At 30.7% G+C, this 23,147-nt stretch overlaps 3 protein-coding genes across 5 annotated transcripts; 1 reads left to right on the top strand and 2 right to left on the bottom strand.

Moving 5' to 3' along the window:
- Positions 1-3,186: 3,186 nt before the first annotated feature.
- Positions 3,187-9,269, bottom strand: LOC109603515 (neurotactin). Its single transcript, XM_020020014.2, has 5 exons — positions 8,706-9,269; positions 6,530-6,665; positions 5,779-6,060; positions 5,594-5,729; positions 3,187-5,536 (listed from the first exon to the last, which is right to left on the bottom strand). The coding sequence occupies exons 1-5, from the start codon at positions 8,958-8,960 to the stop codon at positions 4,120-4,122; spliced, it is 2,226 nt and encodes a 741-aa protein (XP_019875573.2). The 5' UTR covers positions 8,961-9,269; the 3' UTR covers positions 3,187-4,119.
- A 3,976-nt stretch (positions 9,270-13,245) lies between these two features.
- LOC109603516 (uncharacterized) lies at positions 13,246-17,912 on the top strand. Of its 3 annotated transcripts, none has more exons than XM_020020016.2 (7): positions 13,246-14,212; positions 14,267-14,756; positions 14,824-14,976; positions 15,303-15,482; positions 15,536-16,447; positions 16,558-16,746; positions 16,806-17,912. In XM_020020016.2, exons 1-7 carry the CDS (start codon positions 13,422-13,424, stop codon positions 17,640-17,642), a joined length of 3,552 nt encoding a protein of 1,183 aa, XP_019875575.2. In that variant the 5' UTR covers positions 13,246-13,421; the 3' UTR covers positions 17,643-17,912. The 3 variants fall into 3 exon arrangements, with proteins under 3 accessions (XP_019875575.2, XP_019875574.2, XP_049825786.1); XM_049969829.1 differs by lacking the exon at positions 13,246-14,212 and having other exon boundaries at positions 14,277-14,424; positions 14,483-14,756; XM_020020015.2 differs by having other exon boundaries at positions 13,246-14,756.
- A 667-nt stretch (positions 17,913-18,579) lies between these two features.
- LOC109603507 (hyaluronan-mediated motility receptor) lies at positions 18,580-21,910 on the bottom strand. The gene is made up of 6 exons (XM_020020006.2): positions 21,775-21,910; positions 21,578-21,723; positions 20,783-21,526; positions 19,290-20,519; positions 18,972-19,184; positions 18,580-18,913 (listed from the first exon to the last, which is right to left on the bottom strand). The coding sequence occupies exons 1-6, from the start codon at positions 21,818-21,820 to the stop codon at positions 18,716-18,718; spliced, it is 2,577 nt and encodes an 858-aa protein (XP_019875565.2). The 5' UTR covers positions 21,821-21,910; the 3' UTR covers positions 18,580-18,715.
- Positions 21,911-23,147: the final 1,237 nt, after the last annotated feature.

Below are 23,147 nucleotides of genomic sequence, written 5' to 3'. Positions count from 1 at the left end.
TTTAGATGAATATAAAATACCATTTTAAATTCTGGTGTAAAAAAATAGAACAAAAACTCAGAAATACTGTGAAAAATTTTATTTTCATTTTAAAATTGTGCACGGCACATTTGGTTATTTACTCATTTAATCAAAAATCAATGAGTATAATCCGATGAATTACTTCAATCATTGACCTCTATCAAAATCCTGAATCCTCAATTATATAAATGTAGATGTTTTGATACAATTAGTAATCATATTACATTTTTGTCAGAGTATATTTAAATTATACAATTCCTACACAAAACTTGGTTGCATCATTTAAATAAAACTATTAGAACGTGCAATCAGTCTTCATCGATCAATATTAATTTGTGTTCCTCAACCATTATACCTTACTAACTCACGTAGCATCCGGGACATGTGTAAATTTAATATAGGCCTTTCTAAAATTTTATCAAATTATAATTATAAGTTAATATTAAATTTGCACCTTGTCTCAGTATTGAAATACTGGTGTAAACTTTATGTCTTGTTTGATTTCTCAAATTTCCTCCAAAATGTTAAGTTATATTTATATACTTATTAACACCAATAACAAAGTAGTTTTCATATTATTACACTAAATACTTATTACTATTTTTTTATTATTTTTCTTTTCCTCTTGTTTTCAGAAAACCATGAATCGTACTTCCAAATGATAACCAAGCTCTCATGATCTCTGAATTAATTTTTAGTCCGTGCTTTGGCTACCACTGTACGTGTAAGTTAAGTTATTATTCACAACTCTGTCCAACCAAATTATAAATATAAATAAATTAATTACTAATCAATTTTAGAAGGAATTTCAAGCCATAATTTTTTTATTACTTATTAACCAAACTGTTTATGTAATATTTTATTGTTCACCGTATACTTTGTAACTCTGTTTTAATAAAATGTCAATGAATGATTCAGATATTATTGGAGTACAAGGTAAAAACGATTATTCAATATTAACTTCAGGTAAAAATTACACATTTTCATAAAATGCTCTATCTGAAATTTAAATTAAATTCATCCATTGTTGATGTTGTTATGACGAGTACGGCTTCATTAAAATTGATTTAGAGTGAAATTTATTTTAATTTCTACCCTTCATTTTTCATTAACCAAGCTTGGGAATATTGTTAATGGAAAAATATTTTAATAAAAAATTAAATACGAAAATAATGACTGAGAAATCCATCGTAATAACCATTTATTAAATTTTGTTATTATGAATGAATTTTAAATTCTAGTTAAAAATAAATTTGGATTTTATATATTTAACAATAAATAATCTCGAAATAAATGTGTTGATTAACATTTACAAACATTATAGTAGTTTCCTGGTGACAATGTTTTGATTTGACTCCAAATTTATTTGTGATTTATTTTATAGTTGCAACGCTTTTCATTTATTATTTTTAAATAATTTTATTAATGCATTTCCTATTAAAATAATCAATAAAATGCGATGTAAATAATAAAGTCTGTTATATTTTAATATTTTAATGAAAATTATATACGGAAGAACTTAGTTTTCTCGGATATGATGAGAAATTAAAATGGAAAATGGCATTTATAAAGAAAGTTAAGTCAATACCAATTTACTAATGTACTGTCTGTCTAATAAATTTATCTATACCATTTTACACTTTTACGAATAATTAATTATCTGCTATACAAGAGGAAGCCGCTTAAAAGATAACGCCTCAATATATTGGTTTTCTGTAGATTTCTAAAATACCTAAATATAGTAAAAAAATGTTTTTGTTCAATTTTTGCGTTAAACAATTACAAAAGTAAATTATAATAACATTGGGAACACATAACAAAATTCAAGCAAAAAATTGTGTGTTTTTTTTGTTTGAGGGTCAAAGAAGGGAAAGTTTAAAAACCCCTCTCCGGGCATCGATCCGAAGATCATGGCCATAGTGTGTACCATGTATGATAAAGCATACATGGGGGAAAGGAACGTATATTTGCATATACGTGGTATACTGAACCAGAAGACGTGGGACTGACAAAGATGCCAGCCCCCTGTCAACTGGGTTCGGAAGAACAAGTCCAATCTGAGGAAGATCCGAAGATCTTCCTGGGGATGGATTGGACTTGCAGGTGTTGGATGCGTTAGCTCCCCACTACCACTGGCTTGTGGAGCGGTACTGAGCCCCAGGACCACGACAAGGTGGATCCATCCTGGGGTGTGACGTCATATATTTAACAAAATATAGTAATGTAGATGAGTATGTAACACAAATATAAAAAATAAAAAAGATATAACAATTAAAAATTTGTTTAAAATAATTTATTGTAATTTTGAATAGTTAAATTAATTAATAATTAAATAATAATTTAATAATTATCATTTGATAATTTTGAATAGCAGTTTATCTCGTCAGTTATTCTTTATTGAAATGTTCAACTATTTCGTTAAAAGTCAAAGACGTTTTTTAAATTTTTGATGTAAACAAGATAAAAGTTGTGGAAGAAAAATATACTGGAAGCGCAAATATATTAAGTTTTCGAGGGAAGGATGTGTCTTTACAACACATAAAGGAAGCATAATGGATTCTAAAGGACACAATGTCTCTGGCCAAGCGACAGAAATTGCACAAAAATCGATCTATAGTGATGTGCAGGAAGCAGCAGTTGCAAGCCACAGTCCCTATTATATTATATCTGGCATGTTATCACAAATAGAGACACAAGTTAAATTGAAGATATCAACCGCACAATTTGTAATGTGATACCACATAGCCGTGCTCATATCTAGTCATATATAATGTTATACAGCCCTAATCAGTTTAATATACTGAATGTAACTATTATGAGCACAGCCAACAATACAGAAACATTTTTTGAAGAAATATAGAATGCTATAGTATAACATATCTAGCCTATTAAATGAATCGCCCGTAACTCTTTATACTTACCCAACTTGATACAGAAAGATAGCATATAATAAAGAATAAAAATACTTTTCAAATGAAGTATCACAAGACAGTAACCATTTAGTCCACTGAATTTAATTAGATTAATAATACTTTTCATACTTTTTATTCGAGGTTGATATCTTGTTCCATTCAAAAGTTATCCTTAGAAACATATGCTACTGAAAGACTCTTCCTTGATACTCACCAATATATATTGTGGTCCAATATAAAAAAACTATTTAAATTACTTAAAATGAGTTTATTAAAATTAATAGTAACTGTACATTAAAATTACATCATGTAAAATTATTAAAATACAATATGTATAACACCTTACTAAAAAGTTTTATATAAATAGTTTCACAAATATATTTTATATAGGTATGGACTGTGGTACATGATACATTACAGTAAGCTTATAAATATTTTATGTTGTATATATGCTACGGCTCAAGTTTTGATCTTACAAACGGCAATATAAAAGTATAAAACGTGTTTTAAGTGTAAATAAATATTTTAAATAAATCTTACATTTATATAAAGAATGTTTTCTTTATGGTACCTTAAGAGATCATAAATAAATCGTCAAAGACGTACAGGAGATGTTCCATGAAAAGTTGTACAAATATCACCCAGTATATTCATTTATTTCAAATCATTGATAAACCTATCAAAGTTATTTCATTACGTGATATTTGTCAACTTTATTATGAAAACCTCCAAAATTAGGCCTACACATAAACGATATGCGAAATTTTTTCAAAATATCTCATTGTTTGCAAAAACAGCCATCCAGTCTTCAAATATCATAGGGTTACTTATCTAACATTTACTTATTCAAAGAATATACATTGTAAAATTTGGCATTTAGTATTTGCAGGCCTCCAAACCTGATTTTTTGTCAAATATATTAAAATCCAGAGTTAGTCAGTCTTCTTTTGAAAAAATAAACCTGAAATAGGTGAACTGTCAGAATGTTGTCGATACGATTTTGTGTGTAAATTATAAAAGTTCGTTGAAGTTTTCAGAACAAGAATTTCTAGTTTAACATTTAGATAACAACAAGGTTTGGTATATCCTTTGACTTCTCACAAATCCCCAATTTTTAAATAAATAATTATAAAAACATTGCAAGGAGGCAAGAATAGAGAGCAAATAAGTATGTTTCATTCTAAATTTAATCTAAAGCTGCATATGGTAACGCAATATTTTTTGTTATCCAAAATTCACAGTGCGTATACGTAGCATTGGGCAAAACATCTTGCCCAACAATCAAAACTTTATTCCCTGGTGAAGTACCATGCTCAATGGAACCATGCCAAACATAATGGTAAAATAATCCTTGCATGGCCGAAACATAACGACGCTGCTCTGGAGTTTTTGGCTCATATCTACCCAAAATAGCATCAATATCTGAATCAACATCTGAGATGTTTTGAAGTCCTCTCGGCTGCGTTACCACATAAAACGGTACTTTGTGCATTTTGGTCGAAATTTCATATAAAGGACATACTGTACGTATATCCGAAATCATTGCACTAAGTCCTTGATAATTCGACGAATATAAAGACAACGCTCTTTCACTCAAATTTTTAGCCCCCAAGAACGAATCAGCAATATGTTTCTTCACCAAATCTTCGGTCCAGTTTGTGTGTTTCATTAAAAGTTTGTCTGAGGCTCCAGAATGCGCTGTTGTGCCTAGAACCAACTTGACAGGTAGATCTTCCTCCCTGCTCCAAACTACAGCAGGATGTTCTCTAAGAATGACACCATCCATAACAAGCCATTCATGTCTTTTACTCGGATCCTCAGTGCTAGTTGGCAAATCAGGCTGAGGCTTCCTCCAAGTATCTTCAACTGCAGTTACCAATTTTTCAGCATCCAAAGCCCTTAAACATTCGACGTCTTTACAGTTCACGGCTTCCAAGAAACTTTTATTTTCTTGTTCAGATTCTCCCAAGCTTTTAGTAGGATAAATTGCACCTCCTGATGTGGCCCAAGCCCTAGCAAAATATTTCTTCGCATCTTTAGTTGTTGCAAGTGCAGTCACAAGAGAGGCTCCAGCTTTGTGGCCAAACAAGGTAACGGAACTATTATCACCACCAAAATGAACAATATTCAGTTGGACCCATTTCAAGGCCTCCAAAATGTCGGACAATCCATAATTGCCTGACGATTTTGGACTGTTCGAGTTAGTGAGTTCTTCAACTGCCAAGAATCCAAGTGCTCCTAATCTGAAATTTGGTCTTACAAACACAACATCCTTAGACCTGGAATACCTCGCGGAAGGTCTCATTTTACCAGGTGATCCGCCCATAAGACTTTCAGCCCCAATAAGTACAATAACAGGGAGTGGGTTGTCATAGCGGACTTTAGGGGTGACTACATCTAATGTTAGACAGTCTTCGACTCCTGTTACTGTTCCGTTGCTGTGAATTTGAAGGCAGTGTTCAGTTGCGTTGTGGGCGAGAAAAGTTCCATTGTAGCAATATTCCTGTCTGTTTAGAGGTTGAGCGAACTTGAAACGGAGATCACCGACTGGTGGACGGGCGTATGGAATACCACGGAAGGCAAAAGCACTGTCCTCTAGTAAACTGTACATGAGAATGTTAGTTAATATAAGAAATTTTAAACATTTTAACAAATCTTACCCTTCAACATGTCCACAACTTGTAATTGTTGTAATAAACCGTCCATCAACAACAGGTGGAGACCTAGGATAGTCCTTGCTAGGGATGGCAATTATGACAATAATGATTATCAGGAGAAGGAAAATTAACAAGGCACCTAAAACACAAAAATTAGTTGGGCACAAATTTAAGTATAATATGTTTACTTATTGCAATCCTGTAGGTCACAAGTTTTTGCCTCCAAGTAGTTTCTGGAACATCTGATTCCTGTTTTTCTACATCCTTGTCTTTGTCGTCTAAAGCAACGTTCTTTAATTCAGAATTGCTTTTACCGTCAGTGCTCTTCTCATCCAGAGTTTCCATTGATGCCAGACCAGCTTGTGCTGATTGATCCAAGGGTTGACCTGCATCCTTTTTCTTAATAGGAAGTTTGGACACAATGGAATCAATTAATGTCTTTTTAGGTTTTGGTTCAGATGCCTTATCGCCTGTTCAAATAAATTATCAATTATTAATTAAGGGTTGAATTGTAAAAATTGTTAAATAAGTTTTAACAATTATACTGTAATACAGTAATTAATAATAATAATAATATATAGTAATAAACAAAACTACTAATTATTAATTTTTTATCATCAATTGAACTTTTGATTTTTAAAACGTAAATATTGTATTGTATTTTAAATGATTAAAATTTCCATTTTTAAAGCCAAATTATACATTGAGTAATGCTAGGAAGTCATAGCTCAATTTAAATTAAGCCATTAATTTTTTCTATTATATCACTCTTATATCAGGAGTAACTAAAAATAGCAAATGCTACACAGACATAATGGTTGTAGGAGTTGGATATCTTGCAATTATCTAATCAGCTAGAGTTCAAGACTTGTTATTTTGCACATTGACCTATATCAAAATGGCACTAGTTTTAAAACATTTTCATAAAACGATATTTACCATCGTCGTCGCCTTTTTTGACCTTCTTAAATAGTGCCGGTAATTTTATCTTCTTTGGCACTTGTTCCTCTTCCTTTGTTTCTTGCTCTTTGTTAATCAATTCTGTTCCTTCCACTTCGCCTTGTTCAGAATCGTCCTACAACAAACACAAGAATTGTTTTATTAACACGTTTATATTCAATGTTCCCGTATCTGTGAATCAAAAAAAGTGATACAGGAAATATTAATTGTTGTGTCCGGTACACACTCATTGTTGAGAAGTACCGTTGTAAACTAATCGACGATATGGGAAGCGATCTAAATAATGGCCCGAATACAAAAAAAAAATAGCAGGACGAATGATCAATACACGATTTACAGAAACTCGACCAGAGAAAGTGTGTAAATAATAATAATTCTATCGATAATTTGATCAGGTAATTGGCTGGGATGCGAAATTATATAGATTAACGGGATTATAATCAAATGAAAGTACTTTTTGGTGCAAGTGGAACAATGAGAGTAAAACACATAATTAAATGAAATCAGTATTTGTAGGTCACAATATTCATTAAAACGTATTCATTCAGGAATTAAATAAAATTAAATATAAGTATATTTTTCTTATCATAACTCAAGTTACTTTGATGTTTATAAAATACAAATAAGGCAATAAAAATTGCAATATCTAGTTAATGTAAAGTTATAAAAACTACAGTTAATTTTTTCATTCAGTAGTTATTAATTTTTACCGTTAAGGGATTAATTAAATCGACAGAAATTTATTAAAGCCTATTTCAATCTAAAAACCTTTTCTATAAGAAATTATATTATCAACTTTCAATTATAGTTCCTTATCAAAAATTTAAATACATTGATGTCAACAAATCTCTGATCATTTCAAATATCAGGACAATTGGATGCTGCTTGTAGGAAATGAAAGTAGTATTTCTGCTTTTAATATATTAAAATCCAATATCTAATTATAGTAAAATTATATAAACTACAGTCAATTTTTTAATACAGTACTCCTATTAATAATTTTTACCGGCATAGGATTAATTTTATCCTATATATATATATATATAAAAGCCTATTTCGGGATCTCTCGGGCAGTCCCGCTCCACAAGCCAGTGGTGGCGGGAGGCCGACGGATCAACTGCAAGCCCAATCCTCACCCAGGGAGGTTCTAGGACCTTCCTCAGATTGGGCTTGTTCTTCCGGGAACCAGTTGACAGGGGGCTGGCATCTTTGTCAGTCCCGTCTTCTGGTTCAACTTCACCCGTGTATGTATATACACGCCCTTTCCCCCATATGTGCTTGCACATATGTTTTCCAATTGGTTATGATCTCCGGATCGGTGCCCGGTGGGGGGTTTACACTTTCCCCTCTCTGTCCCCAGAAAAAAAAAAAAAAAAAAAAAAAAAAATATATAAAAGCCTATTTCAAACTAAAAAACTTTGTATTATTAACTTTCAATTATAGTCCCTGATAACAAATTAAAATTCACTGATGTCAAAAAATTCAAATTTCACGACAATTGGATGTTGCTTGTAGGAATTGAAATTACTACTACTTTCTTTTTTTGTAAGAAATTATCTGAACAGTTCAAATTTCATGAAAATTGGATGCTGCTTGTAGGAAATGAAAGTAATACTGTATCAGTCATAATTTATAGATATTTTTTAATATACTATATACGGATCAGTCTGTATATATAATATAGAATAGTTATTTCAAATGCTAAATATTAAATATTGTCTTATATTGTGTTTTTCTTAGTGGTTTTTATGTTAATTTCATATTTAGTCACACCTATCCACCATAAAAAACTGAGATTACTAATAATATACGTTCTTATGGAACTGACAAACAACAATAAAATAAATTCCATGTTCAAATATCAAAACAGAGAAGTTTCAAAAGGGTCAATGCATTCAGGTAAGGAAACAACGTGGGACGGTTCTCATTTAAGTACTGCTGCGTCTGTACAATATCCGTATGTACAATTGAGACTGGTTGCTGTAAGTTTTTGTTTTTGTTGAATTTGAACGTACAACACAAACAAACAAAAAATCGAATGGAATTTCCGTTACAAATTTTGTTGAAGCCCATATGGCGCCAAATATAGATTTAAATTGATGCGCCACAGATGTGGGCGACATTTATGGAATTTTTTTATGCAAAACGAAATTACCTTGCATTTCTCCTTGGATTTGCTCCTGGTGAAGAACCCCGGCATCTGTATACCCCCAATGGGAATCTTCTTGGGCTTCACCTCCATACCCTCCTTAATCTCCTTTTTCTTCTCCTCAATACTATCGCCGGCTTCTGCCGGCTTTTCCTCCTGGGCTTTGTTCTCCGCATTCAACATCTTCTCACGTTCCTCCATTTCAATGTCCTTCTTGTCGTCGCTCTTCACCTCCTGTATGTCTTCGATAACGTTGCTCATCGTGAATTCGATAGGAAAACACGTTAAAAACCAAGCATTTAACAAACCAGACGGGTGCACTTCACTCGTCGCGACGCACCGCTATCGATTTTGTCGTTGGACTGCGCGTCACGACCCACGCACCTTTTCTCACCCCCGGTGGTTGTTTGTGTCGTGCTCCCAAACGTCCGCTTTTGTTATTTTTTTTTTGTTATAAATGCACTATTTCGATGACGTTTACTAGATGCACATGTATCACCGCTTTCAAACACTGTCGTTAGAACGGCCGGTTACTGTGGTCGTGTTCCGTTAGCGAGGCCAAAACAAAGCGTAGCGTGAGTCGTTCACGCTGCCTGGCTCCCAGCCCCACCTCGCCTAGAGACCCTTTAAACCACGGGCGGGGTTCGTAATTGGGACGCAATTTTCAACTCTGAATATTCGTTAATTCATAGTAAATTATCCACACAATATTTGTAATAATTTTAGGTATATGTAGTGAAACAACATATTTTTGAAATAATTACTGAATTTGTTACTAAAATAATACAAATAATTATAACACATAAACTAATTAAGCATTAAAAAAATAATAAATATTCAATTTGTATACAATCAGTCCTACACTTTAGTAATACTTAGTTCCACTAACAAAAGGACAAGTCATTATTTATCAAAAAAAAATATTATGTCCCCAATTGAATTATTTAAATTTTGAGTATAAAGCAAGTAATGAAAGAAAAATCTTTATGTATAAACAACAGTGCTTATCGAGTTTCTTCAGAGAAACTTAAAATAAATTATTATAATCTATTAAGAAGAAATGTAAAAGCTTTAATGAAAGTTTGTTATATATAATATAACAAAGTCTATTAGTAAATCACTTTTACTACAATTAATTATTACAAGGGTGAAAAACGAAGCAATACTTCATGTTTCATATGTCTTTTTTGTGAACAGGTACTAGAAATGCCTTGACCCGCTACTGATACGATCAGGTAGTCAAAGATCTAGAATTTTTTGTTAATTATTCCGGGTAATTGAAAACCACAAATATATTTAAAGCCCCTGTGGCAATAAACAGTTGAATGTCCTAAAAGATGTATACAAAATTGTTAATATTTTGTTGTATACCTTTCATTCATTATAACCAACATTAAATGGTCAAGCGAAGATTCAACAAAATATCTGGAATAGTCATTTGAAATTAAATTTCACTATTCTTCAATTAATGAACACAATTCATATAAATTTGATGATTTTTGGTGTTTTAATCGAGATGTCGTTCCACAAATTTTCAATTGTATTCAGATTCGGACTTTACGATGGCAAATCGAGAATCTCAACATTTGCATCTTTTAACCAACTTTGAAAAATTTTAGAAATGTATCATTGCCATGCATAAAAGTCCATGTAATTAGCAAATTATCGTTGACAAATGGTTTCATTTGTCCATTTTACTAATCTTACCATCTGATCTTGTTCCATTGAACATGGATTCATCTCTTCAAAGTATAAACTTTTAGTCTTGTTCGAATAATCTTTTTTAATACCAATAGTTTCTTTACTTGCAAGTTTTGTTCATTAAGTAGACGTCTCATTATACTACTAGACATACTGATATTGTATGACCCAGAGGACAAGAAAGGATGTCGTTTAATGATTTTAAATTTTGTGTTATTTCCGTGGCCGCCTCTGTAGGCCCACACATATTTAAGCTAAAGATTTTTTCGTTTCTAATAATCAAATTATTTTGAGTAACTTAAGAAAACAGTATAAATTGCTAATAATTGTTTATCTAATATTAGATGTTATCAATAGAAAGTAGCTAACTGGTACAGGTCTTCCATCATTAAACTGTGTTAATTGTTTCTTGAAAGTTATTCTTCTCTTGAGAGTAATTGTAAATTATTACTTGGTTGGGGCTACCTAATTCGAAAAATTTCTATATAGAAATTTGTTTAATTTATTGGTTTTCAATTAGAGAATTTCGGTTAGTAAGATATAATCCTATTTATTTGAAACTCTGTTTCTATAACATAAGAGTAGAATATTTCATTCACTACTTAACTATAAATCTTTCAACAGATAATTATGTGTTTGTTAAGAGACAAAATTTAATTTGTTATAACTAAAATTTTTAAATATCCATGGTGAAAACTCGTAAATTGTTAAAAACGTCCCGTTTTCAAAAGACCTACTCGATAAATTACGGAACGTAATTGCCTTTAATATACATGATCAATGTCTGAGTAGCATCTCGACCTCGGTTACTAAAAAATTACATAACACCCTCCCCAAGTTTAAGTGTGTTGTCGCGGCACAATAAGGTTTCCCTCGTACGTTCAGTGCATTGGCATCATGAAACGGTTGATTGTGGCGATAGACACATGCGACTGGCCCCAACATAAAAGCTCTGCTCTTTGGTAAACCAGAAAAGACCTTTTTTATCTGTAATACGTTATTGGATTTAATGTTGAGAGACTTGCAGATTTCAACGAAAATGCACATCTGTTTAATGATGGAAAGCGAAGGGCCATCCTAGGTCAGAGAAAGAGGAAGATGCATTAAGAGAACCAGTCCATGTGCATTCCAGTGGCGTGGGTTGTTGTGTTTATTTAATTTGTACGAATTTGTTAATTTTTATGTGCTGAAGTTTGAATAAACTACTACTTAATACTAATGTATAATAAAATACAATATTGTTTTAATAAGAATTCATATTTTACTTCAACAGTATCCACATAAGCATATTTTTAATAATGAATAATGCAATGAAAATGATATATTAAAAATGATCATAATAATATGTAAAACAAACTGCATATTAATTTTTTTATATTTAAAGATAAAAGATTAAAATAATTCTTTTTTAACATTTATACCCTGCATATGAAAATTGAATGAAAATGAAGGAATCGAAAGTATTGAAATTATTTGTCGTTGAACAATACTAAAATAGCAAGAGACTGAAAATGGTCAATTGACCTTATAACAACAATTTTGTATTTCTGACAGCTGAATCGAATTAAGTACTGTTGAATGTACACAATTTTATTTATCTCTCGGACTTTACTCTTTAAATAAAATGAATTACAGAAAATTTTTATATTTTTGATGTAAACTAGTGTTATTTATAATTATAAATTATATATTTAAAAATAAATATTTTATTATGATAATAATTGGTTATAATAATAATAATTATATGGTTATAAATACAATAAATATTAACTAAACTTATATTTTTAAAATACAATTATTTAAGGAAAATTAAAATTGTAATAAAACAACACTTTCTTAACAGCAACAAGAGACAGATAGACACATCAAAATCGTTTACAGATGTCTTGATGTGTTCTGATTTTCCTTCAGACATAGATTGATTTATGAACGATTCGGTTTACTTTACAACCAATTGACCTATAGGTGGCAGACGGTTTAATCACTTAAAAAGCAATTTAGTTAAGTAATTAAACATTAAACAATGTCTGTTTTATTTCCTAAGAAAAGAGAATTATGTCACAAGAAAAAATAAGCACACATTTCATTTTAGAAATACTGAACTGATTACTTAGTTTTTATTTATTATATTTATTTTTTTATGTTGATTTGTTAGGTCACGATCACATGCCCAACCACCATTTATTTTTGTGAATATCATGTATTATGATAAATAAAATTATTTAATACAATAAATTTAAAAATGGATAATTTATTTTCGGTGTTCCCTAATTTATTCATTAGAAATGATTAATTTATTTCCAGTTTCGCCGGATATTACTAAAAACTTATTATTTTCACCAGAATACCCTGTATAGATCTATATATTTTGCTTGTAATTGCCAAAAGGGCTATACCACGTTCATTAATTTTTAAGTTATAAAAAATTTTTTAAAAATTTCCAGCATTTAGATGCTTTACATATATTTTAGTTAGACCTTCAATTTTCCAAAAAATTTAAAAAAAAAATTAATTTCTCAAATTTTATTCAATTACATGTAGAATTTAAAAAATCCGAAAATTTTAAATCGGAAAATAAATTAGTTCAAAAGGAATTAGAAAATTATAATTATTAATTCTATAGATATTAACTTATCACATTTGTGTATGTATTTTTGATTTTCCCTGTAAATTCACTAAAAGTAATTTTCTTCCAATTTAGTTGGCAACACCGGCTGTTTGTCTATTTAGAGAGAGTCCGATTTTATGGCAAAATTAATTATAATTCTCCACAAAATGCAGTGTTTACCTCAAAGAAAACAGAATATACTTCAATAATTAAGTAAGTACACCACTATTAAACTACTGAACTTTATTTTTTTCTGGAAACAATTCAATCGCCAATATTTATATTATTGTTGACAAAGAATCTAGGGGTTTTAGACGTCAAAAATAAACTTCTAGGTTATCTGGCAAGCCTGTATTTTGACAGTTACTGTTTAAATATGTATTATTTTCGATTTAGTTTAGAATTCATTTAAAATGGCCTATAGTAATAAATTAAACTCTAACGTGGTCGAAAAAATTTTGGAACAAGGCCAACGTTTGAGAAATTCAATGGTTCAATCGATATTAAACAACGACCCATTAAATACGGATGTTTTATCTGTGAAACATTGTAACACACCAACAAGTAGCATAGATCAACCACTATGTCCGCAATTAAAACTAGACGAAAGAAAATTGGAAGCATATTTAAAAGGAGATTACATGACAAAGGAGGAGGAAAAATTGGCTTTGGATACATTTCGATCTATGTCTGATGTTGATTTATGTAGGGCAACAGATAGATCTTACAGTGGGTATAAAAAAAATTGCACATGCAACACATGCAGGGAGTACAATACAAAAGATTTGAATTGTGATATTAAGAGATCAAATGAGCAAACATATAGGAGCAATTACAGTGAAAACAGCAATAAAATCACAAAATACATAGAGGACCAATACAGATATGAAAACTGTAAATATTTAAAATTTGTGGACTCACTTAAAGTGTCAGTGCATAGTTTGATTCTAAATGAGGCTGGGAACCGTAAAGTTTGGAGTGCAGACAGAAAAGTGCCTTTTAATGTTAGTGAGACATACTTTTTAGAATATAGAGTACCTGATTGTATTCAGAAAACTACACACAGCAGTAAAGCCAAAGTTGACAGTGGACTTGACGAGCACTTCAATAGAGTGTGTGCAAGGAGAAACTATGGTGAAGGCATTCATTTCAAACATGTGTCTGTGCATGAAATCACTGGCTTAGAAACCACCAACTTGAATAAGTGTGAATTGAAATTTAAATTGACCTACAGAAATAACAAACAAAAAACTTCTAGTTTACTGGGATTCGCGATATTCCACTTTAATGTGTTTGAAGTGGCCAAGAATTTAACATGTCATAGAGCAATTTCAATAGTTTTAAATGAGAAAGTTCCTATTGTTTTGGGCACTTTAAAATTGACTGTACAATTGGGATGTGGGAAACTGTACTTTGGTAAGGAGTTTATTGATGCAATTGATTCAAATGACATAAATTCTGTTGCATTGGGCAGTGATGACAGTGCTACAAAAACTAAATCTGAATATAGTACAAAAATTGTTGAAAAAGCTAAGGAAATTGAAGATGATGGAGATAAACCAATGAGCATTGATCACACTGAAAGGTTAATTAAAAAACGAATTGGACAAAAAACTGTAAATTGTGCAACACAAACTGTTAAATCTAATGATAAAACTGTATCTAGGTCTGCTTATTTTGTAAATAAACCAAATTTCACTAAACCAAGTACTAGTTTATTAAATGTGTCTAGTAATAAAAAAGGAGAGGTAATAGTTTATAAAGAAAAATATTGTTTATTAATGTAATCAAAATTAACACTTTTTTTGTTTTTAGAAGTCAATACTGTTTGGTTTCTTGTACATTGCAGAAGCTCAATATTTGTCTAAACCATTTACTACATATCTAACATGTCAACCGTTTTGTATACAAGAAACATCAAACAGTAGAATATCTCTTTCATCAAATCCTATATTCAATTTTTGCCAGGTATGTCATTCAGAAAATCACGATTATATATATTTATTTTATTGATATAAATAGAAGTAAATGTGACTGATTTAAAGGCGAATTAATTATATATAAACTATAAATAATATTAATTTAATTTCCTTCTTCATATAATTAATCTAGAAGTAAATAAAAAAATTAAAAGAAGAAAAAAAGAGTTTAATAATATATTTTACAAAGTGAAAATAAATTTGATAGTGTTTTATTATATGAAATTTAAAGATGAATTGAAAAGTCAAATCAAAGTATTTTTTTATTTTTATTTACATAACTCTGTGCGTATTTTACGGAATCATTTGTTTCAGAGTGTGCCATTGGTTTTTGATGATGATTTGTTACTGCAATTCAGAGAAAATTACACCGTTGTCGAGTTTTGGAAAAAAGACGAACCAGATAAGATTTTTGGAATAGGAAAAATTTCCTTACATCAGTTCTATATTGCATATAGAAATCCTGTTATTCTAAAATATTTGGGAAACAATAAGGTATGTTTGATTTACATGAATTTATACTTAATTATTTATTTGATTTTAATTAGTTGCCGGTGATTGGAACTGACTGGTGGGAGCCGATTTTCAACCAAACAACAGAAGAAGTGGTTGGACAGTTTCAAGTGTTAATAGCTCTAGGTACAGAGCAACAAATCAAGAATTTGGAACAGGAACGAGGCTTCAAAACAGACGTAGTAAAGGCCAAATTAGACAGGCCAATTACCACTAAATATCAAAATCCAAGAACGTCAAATAAAACAGAGACTTTGAAACGAGACATCGAAACGCAAAGCTCGAATCCAGTTTCCCCCGTGATTAAAACTAAAGAAAACACCAAAAACGACATTGCAATACAAACTAAAGAGCCATCACCGAGATCCGTAACATTCCGAGAAGAAACAACAAACACAAGCTTCCGCGATACACCTAGACAATCAAGAACGTTGTCAGTAGAAAAAGCAGACAAGGGAATACAGCACAATTCGGAAATGGATCCGAACAACCAACAGAATAAAATACCCGAAATGCTCGAGGGTTTCTTCAAGCAGATGCGAATCGCCAACAACGCGAACCAAGATGCCAGCACCACAAACGGCAACGATCCCATGAGCATAGCACAGGGCCAGACCAACTTACAACTGAGGAAAACCTCGGATTTATTAAACTCCCTACAAAAAGCACTGAACAATGATTCCAGCATACCGGCCAAACTGAAGACGTTCAGAGCTCAAGTTAATATTCAGAGCGCCCTTCATTTACCCAGCAGGAAGAAGTGTAAATCCAAGAGGTCAAGGTGTTCAGGAAACAAAACTGAGGATAATGGGTTGCCCAGTACTTATGTTAGTTTTGAGTCGGTTCCGGGGGAACCCTTGAAAATTACACCCGTTGTTTCGAAATGCAGCAGTCCTCAATGGAATTATAATTGCGACGTGATTTTACCGGTGGATTTGTTGCACAGTGTAAGCTAATTTCTTAATCCCAAAATAACTAAGTTGTATTTATTTATTTAAATTTAATTTGGTTTAATACTAATAATTATGAATTGTTGAATATATTGTGGTTGTTCCAGAGTTCAAAACGATTGATCTTTAAAGTTTGGAGGAAAAGTACAAATACAAATTTGGTGCCCAACATGCAGACGGACTTGGTTCTGGGATTTGCAGCTGTTGATTTGACCGTTTTATTAGCCGGTCTCCCAAACGTTCAGGGCTGGTTTAATATTGTGGACTTTACGGGAAAATGCAACGGCCAAATAAATGTAAGTAATTCAGATTTAAATATAATTATAAAGTAACAAATATTCCATTATATTTATAGATTCACGTGAGTCCACTGGAAAACTTATTCCATTATCAGCAGTCATCGAATACAATTTCAACGCCGAACACTACTAACGATTTCGACTTCTTCCAAAATCTCAGCACTGACTGTAAGCTACCCGGCGATTCCCTCAGCCGTGCGGTAAAGCGAAAGTTCACAGAACTGGAGGAAATCACTCGACGGTTAAGACTGAGACTGTCAACGGTGACAAACGACGAATCGGACGGGTCGAATGATGAGATCGCCGATGAGTTCGAACGGGACATTAACACGATTTGCGTGGAGGACGATTACGATTTGGTCAATTTCGACGAGGAGGCGAAGAAGTTCAGCATTAATCATTCGAAAGCAGTGCAAGATAACCAGAAGGCTGAGTCTTTGCTGTCCATATCGACGGATCATCAAGAATATTCCAGTTCGGAATGTGAAGAAATGAAGCTCTCCGAGGATTCTGATAAAAATTTGGATGCATGTTTGGCTCAAGGCAAACAAAGGATAGATACTTTGCTGGAGAAATTAAATTCGATATCTGGCGATACGAATTTGTTTGCAAATCGTTATGTTTCTGGGTGTTCTACCAACAATGACAATGTGAATATTGATACTGAAGACTTTCTGAAGGAATTGAGTGCACCAGCATCCTCTAGTAGTCAACCTGGGAGCAATTTTGATAGTACCATATTTAAAGAATTGTATGGTCACGTTGTAAGACGAGACAAATCGAGTACTGCAGAAACGTCCAGTGATTCTAGCTTATATACTGATTCTAGAGAAGCTCCAGATGGACAAGGCACATCAACAGATGATAAAAATTTAAGTAAACCCAGTAAATGAAGAAAAATAGACGGTTTTCAAAAACAGTATTGAAGACTAAAAGAAAATTATAGAATTGAAGTATGATATTTAAGTTTTTAATAAGAGAGACAATTTTTTCAAATGGAATATTGTGGAGTAATATAAAAATATGGAATTGAATAATCAAGAAACGAAATAGTTTAATTTTTTCAGTATTGTTTTAATTTGTTATTTTATTGTAATTATTGTGAGATTATTTATTTTATTATTACTGTGTAATATATGCTAAGAATAAACATGAAATTTATAGTTGTGATGGTTTCATATTGACTTCTAATTTATGTAATTGTTTAATATAAATTTAAAACTATTAGAAACATTTTTTATTAATGAGTAAAAATAAACGAATGAAACGAAAAGAAATAAATTTGGTCAAGAATTATAGAATATTTAATTTCGAAATAAAATGTAGATCTAAAATTGTAAAAACATTTGAATTATTTCTCCATTTTCGTTTCAATTTCATTTCAACAAAAAGGATTATGATTTAAATAAAAAAATAATTCTTAAATTGCTTTATTTAGATAATACAAAAAAAATTCTAAAATGAAAAGTATTTAATTATTTGGTCTCATGTTACAAACTAATCAGCCTTTGATACAAACATGTATTTAGATACTTGAAATATACTTAAACTAGGTGCACACATATTTGTAAAACTTTAAAAGTAGCTTAAATATATTTGTAATTACGAGACTAGTGGTAAAAAATAATCCCTGATTGGAAATCATCAACCAAACAAATTAGTAGTTCCTACTACAGTTTGGCACAACAACATGTTAATGAAAAATATCTAAAAACTAACTATTAAAACTAAACAGAATTGTTAAGATTTTAAAAACTGAAAATTTCTTTGGACTTCAATATGACTAAAATAAAATAAATAAGAAAATTAAATATTATAAACAAGCAAAAGTACGATTATAAATAAATATTTTAATATTTAAACTAATATTTCTTCATGGAATGTCACGATTGCCTACTTCTAAAATATGTATAAATATAACTTAAACAATATAAATTAACGAAATAAATAAGTATTGGCAACAGTTTTAATTCCTTTCCCTCAACGGTCCGGGGGAGTCTAATCTGCTTGAGTTTAAAGATCTGTTCGGCGAACCAATATTTTCCTTGTCGTTTGGGACTTTCTTGAACTTTTTTAAACACTTTTTTAGATCGTCGTTCTCCTTTTGTAATTTCTCAGTGGCCTTTTTCTGCATATTCAGCTTCTTTTCTAAATCAAATTTGCTCTGAAAATTTTCCAACATAAATTAGATTAACAATAATATATAAATTTAAAGAATATACCTGCATAAGTTCAGCATTTTTTTCCTTTAATGTTATCAGGTGTTTAATTTTCTGTTTATTGTTGTGGTGACCCAAAATTTCAGCGTATTTGCTAGAAATCTCTTTAGCTTCTTTTTCAATTAGGCGATTTTCACCCAACAAGGCGTCCTTTTCTATCTCATAGGCCTCAAGCTGCTCTTTAAATGGACCAATTAAAATTCTTTGCTCTTCAATCTAAAAATATATATACATTTAATTGGAATTTTGAAAATTAAATACGTATATGTAATTTATGTTCACATATTTCATTGTAATATATATCATATTAGAACATCTCACCTTTCTCTTATTTTCTTCATTTTCCATTTCCAATGCCTTCATCTTCTTCAGTAACTCATTATATGCTTGTTGTTGTTTGTTATATTTACTCTTATATTTTACATTTTCTCCCTGAAGTATCTCATACTTTTGAAGTATATCATCATACTTCCCACTTTGGTCAATATATTTTTTACGAATCCCAGCTAAATCTTCAATTTCACTTTCATACTCCTTAACTTTTGTTTTGTAATAATCCACATATTCGCAGAATTCATCGCACTTTTCTTGTATTTGAGCTACACTCTTTTTCAAATCCTCAATCTCTTTATCTTTAGATGTAACTTTTCCCTCCAAATCCTTTTGAAGGACAATCCATTGTTTCTCCTTTTGTCTATATTCATCATTTTCAATAGTAATTTCATCCAACTCTTCATGTACATTTGAAATTAATTCGTGTGCTTCCAAAGTTAACTGTTGCTGTTGTTTTAGCTGAGAAAGTGTTTCTTCCAATAATTCTTTGTCAGTGTGTGTCTTTGAGGATAGCTGTACTGCCTCTGTTTTGTACTCTTCCAATTTCTTTAGTAAATCTTCTTTGAAATACTCAATTTCTTTTTGTTTTAGGACCAAAGTAGATTCATACTGCAAATCCAGTTCTTCATTGTACTCCTGTGCTTGTTTCAAATTGTCATTTAATTCTATAATTTTGTTCTCACAGTTTAGCAATTTAGTTTCATATTCAGATACTTCCTTTTTTAATTGCTCAACATCATTGTCTGAACTTATCAGACGTTTTTTGAGAACTTCTATTGTTTCTTGGCAAGTGATCATAGTAATTTGGTAAGCTCTTTTATCTGCAACTATTTGTTTAATTTCGTCCTTTTGTTTCTCAATAACTTGACTGAGATTATTCCTTGTTTCATTCAGTTCAACAATAACATCACTTAAGTCTTTTTGCAGAGTAACATATTTAGAATTTAACTCATCAAATTTAGAATTAATTTCATCATATTTTTCTTGTATGGCATTTTTCTCTGCAGTTTCGGCGTTTAACTGTGATTTAATTTCGTTCTTTTCCAATTCACACTGAATTATACTGTACTCACTAATTGCTTGACATTCCTTTAAAATGGCGTCAGATCTTTCTTCTTGTTGTTTCAGTTGTGAATTCCAAAATTTCTCCACCTCATCCATTTTCTCTTTCATCTGAATTTCTGTTAACAGGTTGACATCTTTACAGTTTTCCTCTACCTGTAAACACAAACACAATAATTAGTAACATGTATTTTAAATGAAATACATCATATACTACTAAAAATATTTGAGAAATTCAAGGCAATTGATGTAATTGATTTTTATGATTGTCATGATTATGATTATTTAATGTTTTGATTAGGTTTAATCTCTGCCTATAACAATGGAAATTCCAAGTCTATTTATTATTATATTTTTGTAAAACAGATTCACATAATGAAAAAGGCAGGATTTTTTACAGATATTTTTGAAATACATACTTGTTTTAATTGAGTTTCAGATTGTGTCATCAATATTTTTTTCTCTGCATTGAACTTTTCAGTCAAATCTTTAACTTGTTGAGCCATATTATCTTCCAGTTGCTTCATTTTAACAGCAACATTTTGCTTTTCTTTTTCCACATCTGACATTACTTTCAACATTTCATATTCCATGTCTTCTATTTCCTTTTGGTGGGACTCTTTCAATAATGCTATTTCATCAGCATGTTTTGACTCCAGCTCTGCAAGTTTTTCATCCAAATATGCAATTTCATGTTCCTTCAATGAAATTTCTCTGTCAAATTTTTCCAGTGTTTCATGCATTAAATTAAAATTGTCTTGCAATTCAGATTGCTCTTTTAGTAATTTTTCATGTAAATGTTGCAAGTTCTCTAATTCAGCATCTTTCTGCATTTTTTCTTTGGTTATTTCTTCAATTTTTTCCAAGTGTTCTTCAACCAACAACTTATTTTTATTTTCATAAATTTCAATTAACTCATTAGACTTTTGTTCATATATGCTTTTTTCCTTCTCCATGTCTTTTCTTTGGCGCTCCAATTTTAATAATTTATCTTTGATTTCCTCCATTTGATCAGTTAGTTCTTTTATGTACTGATCTTTATTTTCACACTCAACTATCTTTTCTTTCAACAGTTCAGAGTCATGGTTAGTAGTGTGCTTCGGAAAAAGATTAATTTTTGATGTGGATGTAGTCTTAACAATTTTTCTTTTTGGTAATGTGGGCTGAAATATTAATTTAAATTAAACTGCATAAATTTGGTATATATAACTTACAGTTCTGAAGCAAGGGGAACTTTTTGTGGAGCCTGCTTCGGATGGTGCAGGACTCCTGTCCACAAATCTTCCAGTCAGTGGTATAACGGCGCATTTTGCTTTTTCTTTTAGTTGTGGATTGTAGGCCGCAGGCGATGGTGTAACAGCTAAAATAGCAACGTTAATAACTAAAAAATCTCGATCCAATTGTAACTCACGTTTAATATCGTTGAACCGTTGCAATTTTGCTTTGGAGAAGGACATTTTAAAATAATTTTCAAAGTTTAAACACAAATATTAATAATAAAAACAACAAACAACAATAAAACTCAACAAATGCAACGCTTGAACAAAGTGTAAATAAAAATAAGGCGCCGTTTTGAGACGACGGTTACGCAAATACAATGGAAACCAATGAAATTAGGCATACGGTCAAAAAAGCCATTTGATTGGCTATGAGTCTACACCATATGGTGCGCTGTTGCCATTGCTCTTTCTTTATTTTCAAATTTACTTATATGCTTGTTTCCTAAACTAATTTTATTAGATAAAATAAAATATACGAATCACGTATAATTGAAAATTTGATTATTTTCTAAGAAATTACTTGGATTTATTAAATATTACTTACTTTTTTATGACAATAATTGATTAGAGAGTTGATGTATCTGAGCTGGCAATAGTGGACGCAAAATATTCGGCGGCCTGGTGTTACTATTCTTGAAAGGGATGATTGTCACCTTTAGAAACCCTTATCATCATTGATATGTAAATAGGTATATTGTAGTAATAAACAGGATGTGAAAACAAGGACGGTAATTGTAATCGCTTTTTTATATTTTTTAATTGTCTATTTTTTATTTTATTATAACTAGAATTATATTTATTTATATATTTAAAATAGGTGGTCAAATTTTGGGAACAGGTATAACACGTTCAAAATTTAAGAAAATTTAAATAAAATGTTTTCTCACATTTTGATAAATTTTGGCCCAATTTGTTATGTGACCTAAAGTAAATAAATGTAAAATTTAAAAAATTAAATTTTAAATTTTTCCTATACTTTTTCTTGCATTTCCAAATTCGTATATGATATTAGTAATGTGGTTAGTAAATTAATTATTAATATAATTATATTTCCAACCAGAAAAAACTTTTATTACAATAATATTCTTTATAATCAAATACTTTGTTATTATTAAATAATACTTTATTTATTCTAATAAATTAGTACATAAAAATTGTGAGAATTCAAAGTCTTTACTTAGAAGGTACATTTCTTTTAATAATACTTTGAAGCAGGCTATACGTTCCTCATGGCTGTCGCTATTAATATAAAATTTGTAATACCACCTCTTCGTAATATCAAGCTGAACATTTTGGTTTTTGTACATGTTGATGACTTTATCTTGTATTGAAGCGAAGGAACATTGCACATGTCTGCAATCTACGTTGTATATTTGCTCCTGTTCCTTCTTTTTGTTGTTGTTGTTTCTCACCGATATTTACATTTTGATCTAGACTACAACAAATTTATTTGAATAATACCTATTTATATAATTTCATTATAAGATTTTGATTAATAATTTCT

This window comes from Aethina tumida, chromosome 7 (assembly GCF_024364675.1).
Source record: "Aethina tumida isolate Nest 87 chromosome 7, icAetTumi1.1, whole genome shotgun sequence".
In the NCBI taxonomy this organism is placed as follows: Eukaryota; Metazoa; Arthropoda; class Insecta; order Coleoptera; family Nitidulidae; genus Aethina; species Aethina tumida.
Note: the sequence above shows the minus strand (reverse complement) of the source record. Positions and strands in the feature narration are given on the sequence as shown.